Here is a 9,797-nt window from a genome sequence, read left to right as displayed (position 1 = left end):
GCGCCGGGCGCCGCCCCTCCCCGCCCGGGGCCCGGCAGGTGCGCGCGCGCCTCCTCCACCCGCCCGGCTCTCCCGGAGCCGAGCCCCGGGCCGGCGCAGCCCCCAGCCGCGCTCCTCCGCCTCCAGCGCCAGCCGCAGCTCTTCTCCCTTCTGCCCGCACAGCCGGCGGCCCTGGCCTGGCGCGGGGGTCCCGGCGCCACCCCGGAGGCAGCACCGCTGAACCTCGCGCCGCGCCGGGAGGAGCTGAGGCGCCCGAAGGACTCCCGGCCCTCAGTGTGCTTGGAAGGTGGAGAATGAGATGGAAAGGGGGCGAACTGGACGTCTGCTTTTGGTGAGTCAACATGCTGCCTAATAGCACAAGCTGTTAAAAATGAACTTTGGCAAGATAGGCGATATTTGGGTTAAGCTTCAGGCATAGGGCTCGGTGTTAATGGTAGGATTAACATTTGATTATGGTAACCAAACCCTAATCCATACCCTAAGCCACTCAGGAATCCTATGCCTTACTTGAAACTTTTCATTAACTAAACCCACACAATAACTGTGCTCAACACAGCAACCCTAACCCAGTCCTCAAAGCTGGGAGAGAGAACTGGTTTGCTGGTGTGGTTTTTGTTCTTTCCTCCCTCTTTGGCCTGTTTCCCGACAGTGTAGAGGGTCTGTGTGGGCTGCAGGCCTTTGTAACAGCTGGCTGCCTGCACACTGCTAATGCTGTGATAAATACTCCAAGATTCCATCCTTCAGTATGTGGCTTCTCAGACAATTTACACATATCTAACAATATGACTGGGTTAGGGGTCGGTTGTTGATGTCACTAAGGACTGGTGGTAGTAGGGCTACTCAGAGTGTGCGTTAGCACAAATATTTAGTTATGTTTTGGAAATAGATTAGGCAGGTGTTGGGTTTTCCATTAACCTTACAGAGCAGGTTAGAGTTAGGGACTAAGTTAGGGTTATGCTCACTATTACAGAAAGATAGTAAATGATGGTTGAGGAATGGGTCAGGCTTAGGGAGTGGGTTAGGGAAGGGAATAGGGAATGTGGTAGACAAAGGATGAGGTTGGGGAGCCTGTTAGGGAAGATTTTAGGATAGGGTTTAGGAAGGGTTGAGGGTTAGGGAGTGGGTGAGAATTAACTATGTGGAATCAGTTTGAGTTATGGAGTGGTTTACACTCCATAACACAGGTAAGGATTAGGGTTAAGGAAGGGGCTAGGGTAAGAGTTAGGCAATGTGTTCAATATGAATGTGTTAGGTACACAATTGTATGGATTTTGGTTAGTAAATGGCTTAGGGTGAGGCATAAGGTTGGTGAGGAGCTTACGGTGTAGGTTGGGGTTGGAGCATGTTAGGGTGTGAGTACTGGCTAGAGTTAGTGTGCACAATGGGGGTAGGAGTAGGGGTCGGGTAGCTAGGATCAGAGGCCTTTAGAGTGGACACTAGGGTGGTGCTAGAAACAATTGTTGGTATCTCCTTTAGGATGAACCACCATATAATGCACTATTGACTGAAGGAACATGTCTGCATTCCTTCCCAGTGTCACTTAAAGGTATGGGAAGTAGATTCTAGGGTTCAATCTCAGTGGTAGAATACTTGCCTTGCACTTCTGAGGTCCTATGATCAGTACTCAGTAATACAAAGTTAAACATATTGGGTAGAAGAACAGATAGATAACAGATGCTAAACAGACAGTCAGATAACAGAATAACCTTAAGAGAGAAGAAATCAGAGGAAAAAGCAAGATCCTAGGAGAAAAGGGGACCACAGCTAATACCTGGGTTTTAGAGTTCATGTTTATATTTGACCTTTACCTTCATTCTGAGACCCTTCCCTTTACCTTCCATTAATCATCTGTTTTATCCACAGGCAGGGGAAACTGCAAGTACTGGATCTATGTCAGAAAACTATATGGTCTGGTAGCAGGGATGGCATGTGCTCACTGTCCCAGGCCATCCTGCCATTGATGAAGGTAAAGGTGGATGGATCCAGTATGGGAGCAAAAGAGCCCAGGGCTCCTCTGAAGGTGTTCATAGATCTCTACCTCAGTATTGGCAGCCACGATGAATGGCTCACTTCTCTGATTGAAAAGGCCAAGCAGTGGAAAGGTTTACTACACTTATACTGTAACAAGCTGAGTATTTTTGCACTGTCCGTACAAAATATGAAGGTATTGAAAATGGTGAGGCTGTATTCTGTCCAGGATTTGGAACTGGTCTGTAACTGGAAATTATCAGTCCTGGGGAAGCTCCTTTCTCTTCTACCATACATGGGTAAATTGCACAGACTCTTCCTGTCTCAGACACAGATGTCCCAGTGTAGTTCTTGGGAGGAGGAGGAGCAGTTTGTGGAGACGTTCAGCTCTCAGTTGCTCAGTCTACATCACCTCCAGGAGCTTCATTTGGAATCCATCAGCTCTCTTGAAGGCTCCTTGTGCAGTTTGCTCAGGTGAGGGTTATTACATTTGCTCTGCAGAATAGGACAGGTCTGTATTCATTTCAGGATGGATAAAGCATCTTTGCTCTGTGACAGCCATAATCATGTGTCCCTGTATGTCAACATTTGTCTTGTTCCCAAGTATGGTATCTATCCAAACAGTTTAGAGGTAGTCTTTATCCCTCTTTGGATCAGAATAGTACAATTGCATATACTGGGTACAATCATCTCAAGTTATATAGAACAACTATTTATTTTGGCTCACAGATCTAGTTGAGGTCCAGTGGAAAATATCCAGTGAATGCCACTGTTTTGGTTTATATGCAGAGACTATGTGCTCAAGCAATGTCAGGACCCTGGGTGTGGTAGTTTATACCTGTAATTCGAGCATTCGAGAGGCTTGGCAGGAGAATTTTGTCTTTGAGATAAGCCTATGCTACATAGTAAAACTCTGTCTAGAAATTTAAAAAGAGAACAACACACATAAGAACACAGAGTGAGACATAGAATTAGATAAGCCAGATTTTATAAAGGATTTATACTTTAGACAGCCCACTGATATATTGATCCATTGATTGTAACGGTACATCCTTAACTCTCTCTTAAGAGTTCTACTTAATTCCTTTTATTTTATCATAATGGAGACTCAATTTCAAAATGGATTTGTACTTAATGTGAGGGAGTATATATGAAGTATATGATTCTAGAAATAAAGGATAGGTGGTTAAGAGATAATAAAAAAGTCTGGGGGCTGGGGATATGGCCTAGTGGCAAGAGTGCTTGCCTCGTATACTTGAAGCCCTGGTTCGATTCCCCAGCACCACATATACAGAAAATGGCCAGAAGTGGCGCTGTGACTCAAGTGGCAGAGTGCTAGCCTTGAGAAAAAGTAGCCAGGGACAGTGCTCAGGCCCTGAGTCCAAGTCCCAGGACTGGCAAAAAAAAAAAAAAAAAAAAAAAAAAAAAAAAGTCTGAAGTTGATCCCTGTGTCTGGCAGACATTTTGGAGGCTGTTTGCCTTCTAGGTTTGTACTTTATGAAGGGTATTTTAGTAGCCTCATACTAGGTAATATAGGTGACTTAATTAACACAGTTGCTGGAAGAAAGCCTGATTTGGGTTTGTTATTGCTGCTACTGCTGCTCCTTCCTCTTCTCTTCTTTGTGCTTATCTGCTGCTGCTTTGTCTTCTTACGCTGCTTCTGCTTTGTCTTCTTACGCTGCTTCTGCTTTGTCTTCTTACGCTGCTTCTGCTTCTTTTTTGCTTTAAGAAATTAATTCCCCCCCCCCCCAGGTTATTAATTGAGGGGATTTATATTTGTGTCTCTGGAACTAAAATAATCTAATGTCCTTCTCTTCTTGATACCTAGGGTCAGGTTCTTTTCTGAGTAATCTTCGTGGTCCTCTTATTTAACCATCACAACAACTAATCTGTATGCTTTGCTCTACTCAGTAGATAAGGAAAGGGAATATGTGAGGTCTTATTTACTTGACCCAGTTCCAGAACAAGGTTAACAAATGTAGAAAGGACTTCATGTAAATTGGCCTTGTTGGAAGACCTCTTTACAGTATGACAGCCTCAAGGTTGGGCATCAGGAAAACTTTGGGGTTTTTCTTTGCTGCATTGGCTGTATTGAGTTATGAGTTCTCCCCACTGGCTGCTACTCATCACCACCAGTCCCCAGCACTGACTGTTCTCTCTGTCCACAGGTGCCTGAGGAGCCCCTTGAAGATCCTCTCTCTCACCAATTGTCTGCTTCTAGAATCAGACTTGATGAATTTGTCTAAGTGCCCCAATACAAGACAGCTAAGGGGACTGTGTCTAAATAGGGTTATCCTGATGGACATAAGTTCTGAGACCCTGGAAGCACTGCTAGAGAATGTATCGAGTACCCTCCAGGTCCTGAGCCTAGAGGAATGTGGGATCATGAACCTCCAACTCACTGCCATTCTGCCTGCCCTGAGACACTGTTCCCAGCTCACAACCTTTAGCTTTTCTGGGAACCCCATCTCCATAAATGTGCTGTTGCGAGTCGTTCGCCACACCATTGGACTGACCAACTTAAGGCGTGTGCGGTACCCTGCACCACTGGAATTTTATGAGCATGTTGGAGATGGGTTGCTTGCTACCCTACAAGCCAAGCTGATGCAGATGCTACAAGAGTTGGGGCGGTCAGACATGGAGTGGCTCAGTGGCAAACCCTGTCCTCATCGTGAGTGGCCCTTCAGTGACCTGTGGCCCATGCCCTGGTAGCATCTACACAGGTAAGTAGCCCTATCCACAGCTTTGGTCTGTACATGTGGACACCGAAGCGTACAAATCACAGAAGCCACAGTTACAAAGGACTGCTCATGGTAAGCAGGAAAAGGAAAGATGATCAGGGATGCGAGTTAGACATTGACTTGGGGCAGTTTGGTCATTGTCAAAAATATCCTAAGGCATTACAAATGAGAATTTGAAATTTTACATGGGTAGGGTGATGTATAAGAATTGTCCCGGGGCTGGGGATATAGCCTAGTGGCAAGAGTGCCTGCCTCGGATACACGAGGCCCTAGGTTCGATTCCCCAGACCACATATACAGAAAAAACGGCCAGAAGCGGCGCTGTGGCTCAAGTGGCAGAGTGCTAGCCTTGAGCGGGAAGAAGCCAGGGACAGTGCTCAGGCCCTGAGTCCAAGGCCCAGGACTGGCAAAAAAAAAAAAAAAAAAAAAAAAAAAAAAAAAAAAAAAAAAAAGAATTGTCCCTACATTGATGAATGTAAAGAGACAGCCATAATTAAAGAAACCTTAGTATAAATGATTTGTTATGCTGTGTGATATATGAACCTGTTTCGGTAACTTAAAAGTCAGATATTATTTGAAGGTGAGAGTTGGCAAAAAAAATTTGCTGAGAAATGATTAGTGGGAACATTTTTTTTTTTTTTTTTTTTTTTTTTTTTTTGGCCAGTCCTGGGGCTTGGACTCAGGGCCTGAGCACTGTCCCTGGCTTCTTTTTGCTCAAGGCTAGCACTCTGCCACTTGAGCCACAGCGCCACTTCTGGCCATTTTCTGTATATGTGGTGCTGGGGAATCGAACCCAGGGCCTCATGTATACGAGGCAAGCACTCTTGCCACTAGGCCATATCCCCAGCCCGGGAACATTTATTAGGACACTATTAAAAGGAAAATGATGGGCAATGAGGCCAAGAGCATATTGCTGCTATTGCTACTGCTGCTTCTGATCTGGTGAAGGTGCCAATGTGGGGTTGGCAACAGGCTTTTATAGGGTTACTAGGCTCTTTCCTGTTTTTAATCTCTTTGGGGGAGTCTTGCTTATTGGTCCTTTTTTTCCCCCCTCAGGGAATAGTTTGAATTCTCACCAGATTGGCTCTTCTGCATCTTATGGGAGCTATTTCATGTGCTTGTGTTGCCTCCATATTCCACCTTGGTCCTGGGTATCTGACTGTTTGCTATGTCTCCTTTAAGGGGAGACAGTCTTTCACATACCCTCTTCCTGTAGAGAAGAATGAATCCAATCTTGGATTCAGTGCCATGATGATATATTGGATTTGCTTGGAGCTGGTAGGGTTGTAGATATGTCCTAACCTACCTATTTATTATCCTAGCACATGAATATGGAGCAATCCACCGAGCCATGTCATGGTCTAATTGATTTTCGAATAGAATTACATGGCCTCATGATTCATGGAGCTAAGAGGCACTGAAGGGTCAGAAAGTGTGGATGGTATCCATGCTGTACCCTGGTCACTAAACCTCCAGCCTAGTGCATGCAGAAAGAACTCTGGGTAGGAAGTCAATAAAGTGAGTTCTAGTGTCAAAAAGGAATAAAGTAGATGGGATGTCAATCCCCTGAAGAAGTGAGGCCAGGATCCCCATTTTCCCTTGAGATTCATCCAAGACTAGATAGGTTAATTTATGAGTGTTGCCTTGAGGTTGTCCTGAAATTTAGCTCCAAGGCAGCAGTCTTTTCTAAGCCTGGCATAGGTTTCCTGTGGGTGGCAGTAGCCATATCTAAAACTCTTCCATTTCTCATACTTCAAGAGTTGATAGGTTTTGTATACCAGTGAGTATTTCAGAGTACAAAGCAAATGCCATACATGTATATATTTGTTTGTTTTGGCTAGTCCTGGGGTTTGGACTCAGGGCTTGAGCACTGACCCTGGCCCTGGCTTCTTTTTACTCAAGGATAGCACTCAACCTCTTGAGCCACAGTGCTACTTCTGGCTTTTTGTATGTATGCGGTGCTGAGAACTCGAACCCAGGGCTTCATGTATGTGAGGCAAGCACTCTACCACTAGGCCATATTTCCAGCCCAGCAAATGCTATTTGAAGAGACAGGTTTTTATAGATTAAAGAGGGAAAATAATTATATCAGGAATATGGAAAAATAGAAAATATAAACTGGAGGCTCATTTACAGTAGTGTGTTTTTGTTCTTAATATGAATGTCCATATAAAGCCTCTCTCAAAACAATAGGTCATGGGGAGGAGAGAAGGTGGGAGAAAAATGAGGGAGGAGGTAACAAGTTTGACAAGAAATGTACTCACTACTTTACGTATGTAACTGTAACCTCTCTGTATGTCATCTTGAGAATAAAATTAAAAATTTAAAAACACACCAAAACAGCACCAAGAGATCACTTGATTAAATTTACTAGGTTTACTAGAGAGACAAAATGTCTTTCTCAACCAGGTCTTTTGCCAGCAGCCCTGAATGTCTGGGGAGAGTAAAATACTTTTCCTTTGTGTCACCAGGCAAGATGGTCACATCAGTACAGAGGCAGAGTTACCTAGGTGACCCGCACACCTGGAGGCGGCTGCCTCCCCCGCCCCTGAGGTCACATCCGGGCCTCACCTCCCCATCCCACCCCCCTACAGAAGGCCTCGCCCGGGGGCGGCTGCTCTCTGTGAGCGTGGGCGCGGGTCAGCGGGACGAGCTCTCCTCTCCTGCCCGAGACCGCGTGGCGTCCTCCTTTCCCGGCTCCTGCTCCACACACCCGGCAGCCATCAGGTAAGGAATGCGCCGTGAGGGAAGGCGGAGGTTCTCATCCTCCTTAGAGGGGTCTGGAACTTTCGGGCGGTTCGTGTCGGGGCGCTGGAGTGAACTTGGAGCAGTTTATCCGGGGCTCTGAGCTCCAGGTGGGAAGTCCACGCGGAGCCGCCGCGGCTTCTCCCGCGTTGTCCACGGGTGTTTGCCCGCCGCCTCGCCCACCTGGTTTCTTCTTCATGACCCGCGTTTGCACTGCGGGCGCCGCCGGGCGGGGCGCGGGGACCCGGGTCTGGAAGGGGTGACCCCCGCCCCCATCGCCACCCGGACCCGGGGAGATCTGCCCTCCCCTCGCCCTGCTTCCAGCCCCCGCTTCCGGCTCCCGGCGGCCGCGCGTCCCGAGCCGTCGGCCCGGACCTGTGGGTCGGCGCGCGCCGCACCGAGTCCGGGTCCTCCCGGTTCCGGGGCGCAGGCTCGGGGTGCTGGCCCTGCCCGCCCGAAACGCCCGCCTGAGATTCGGGCAGACGCGGGAGCGGACGGTGCGGACCCCGCTCGGGGACGGGCGGCGCCGGGCGAGGGCGCACCGCCCCGGGACCGGAGGCCTCTGGGCGCCGGGCGCCGCCCCTCCCCGCCCGGGGCCCGGCAGGTGCGCGCGCGCCTCCTCCACCCGCCCGGCTCTCCCGGAGCCGAGCCCCGGGCCGGCGCAGCCCCCAGCCGCGCTCCTCCGCCTCCAGCGCCAGCCGCAGCTCTTCTCCCTTCTGCCCGCACAGCCGGCGGCCCTGGCCTGGCGCGGGGGTCCCGGCGCCACCCCGGAGGCAGCACCGCTGAACCTCGCGCCGCGCCGGGAGGAGCTGAGGCGCCCGAAGGACTCCCGGCCCTCAGTGTGCTTGGAAGGTGGAGAATGAGATGGAAAGGGGGCGAACTGGACGTCTGCTTTTGGTGAGTCAACATGCTGCCTAATAGCACAAGCTGTTAAAAATGAACTTTGGCAAGATAGGCGATATTTGGGTTAAGCTTCAGGCATAGGGCTCGGTGTTAATGGTAGGATTAACATTTGATTATGGTAACCAAACCCTAATCCATACCCTAAGCCACTCAGGAATCCTATGCCTTACTTGAAACTTTTCATTAACTAAACCCACACAATAACTGTGCTCAACACAGCAACCCTAACCCAGTCCTCAAAGCTGGGAGAGAGAACTGGTTTGCTGGTGTGGTTTTTGTTCTTTCCTCCCTCTTTGGCCTGTTTCCCGACAGTGTAGAGGGTCTGTGTGGGCTGCAGGCCTTTGTAACAGCTGGCTGCCTGCACACTGCTAATGCTGTGATAAATACTCCAAGATTCCATCCTTCAGTATGTGGCTTCTCAGACAATTTACACATATCTAACAATATGACTGGGTTAGGGGTCGGTTGTTGATGTCACTAAGGACTGGTGGTAGTAGGGCTACTCAGAGTGTGCGTTAGCACAAATATTTAGTTATGTTTTGGAAATAGATTAGGCAGGTGTTGGGTTTTCCATTAACCTTACAGAGCAGGTTAGAGTTAGGGACTAAGTTAGGGTTATGCTCACTATTACAGAAAGATAGTAAATGATGGTTGAGGAATGGGTCAGGCTTAGGGAGTGGGTTAGGGAAGGGAATAGGGAATGTGGTAGACAAAGGATGAGGTTGGGGAGCCTGTTAGGGAAGATTTTAGGATAGGGTTTAGGAAGGGTTGAGGGTTAGGGAGTGGGTGAGAATTAACTATGTGGAATCAGTTTGAGTTATGGAGTGGTTTACACTCCATAACACAGGTAAGGATTAGGGTTAAGGAAGGGGCTAGGGTAAGAGTTAGGCAATGTGTTCAATATGAATGTGTTAGGTACACAATTGTATGGATTTTGGTTAGTAAATGGCTTAGGGTGAGGCATAAGGTTGGTGAGGAGCTTACGGTGTAGGTTGGGGTTGGAGCATGTTAGGGTGTGAGTACTGGCTAGAGTTAGTGTGCACAATGGGGGTAGGAGTAGGGGTCGGGTAGCTAGGATCAGAGGCCTTTAGAGTGGACACTAGGGTGGTGCTAGAAACAATTGTTGGTATCTCCTTTAGGATGAACCACCATATAATGCACTATTGACTGAAGGAACATGTCTGCATTCCTTCCCAGTGTCACTTAAAGGTATGGGAAGTAGATTCTAGGGTTCAATCTCAGTGGTAGAATACTTGCCTTGCACTTCTGAGGTCCTATGATCAGTACTCAGTAATACAAAGTTAAACATATTGGGTAGAAGAACAGATAGATAACAGATGCTAAACAGACAGTCAGATAACAGAATAACCTTAAGAGAGAAGAAATCAGAGGAAAAAGCAAGATCCTAGGAGAAAAGGGGACCACAGCTAATACCTGGGT

General features: G+C 48.0%; 1 protein-coding gene across 2 annotated transcripts; it reads left to right on the top strand.

The window, feature by feature from the left end:
• The first annotated feature begins 1,800 nt into the window (after positions 1 to 1,800).
• On the top strand, positions 1,801 to 4,916 carry LOC125344694 (melanoma antigen preferentially expressed in tumors-like). 2 transcript variants are annotated; one of them, XM_048337112.1, is made up of 3 exons: positions 1,801 to 1,966; positions 2,297 to 2,442; positions 4,137 to 4,916. In XM_048337112.1, the coding sequence occupies exons 1-3, from the start codon at positions 1,928 to 1,930 to the stop codon at positions 4,678 to 4,680; spliced, it is 729 nt and encodes a 242-aa protein (XP_048193069.1). In that variant the 5' UTR covers positions 1,801 to 1,927; the 3' UTR covers positions 4,681 to 4,916. The 2 variants fall into 2 exon arrangements, with proteins under 2 accessions (XP_048193069.1, XP_048193068.1); XM_048337111.1 differs by having other exon boundaries at positions 1,802 to 2,442.
• Positions 4,917 to 9,797: the final 4,881 nt, after the last annotated feature.

Source organism: Perognathus longimembris, unplaced genomic scaffold (genome assembly GCF_023159225.1).
Source record: "Perognathus longimembris pacificus isolate PPM17 unplaced genomic scaffold, ASM2315922v1 HiC_scaffold_3962, whole genome shotgun sequence".
In the NCBI taxonomy this organism is placed as follows: domain Eukaryota; kingdom Metazoa; phylum Chordata; class Mammalia; order Rodentia; family Heteromyidae; genus Perognathus; species Perognathus longimembris.
The sequence above is the reverse complement of the archived record's forward strand: the minus strand, read 5'-3'. Positions and strand labels throughout refer to the sequence as shown.

What these genes read in the sequence shown, in the direction of transcription:
- LOC125344694 (XM_048337111.1), top strand. Translation starts at nt 1,928, where the DNA reads ATGTGCTCACTGTCCCAGGCCATCCTGCCATTGATGAAGGTAAAGGTG. An exon ending in TCCTTGTGCAGTTTGCTCAG is followed by an intron (nt 2,443 to 4,136) that starts GTGAGGGTTATT and finishes CTCTGTCCACAG; the next exon opens with GTGCCTGAGGAGCCCCTTGA.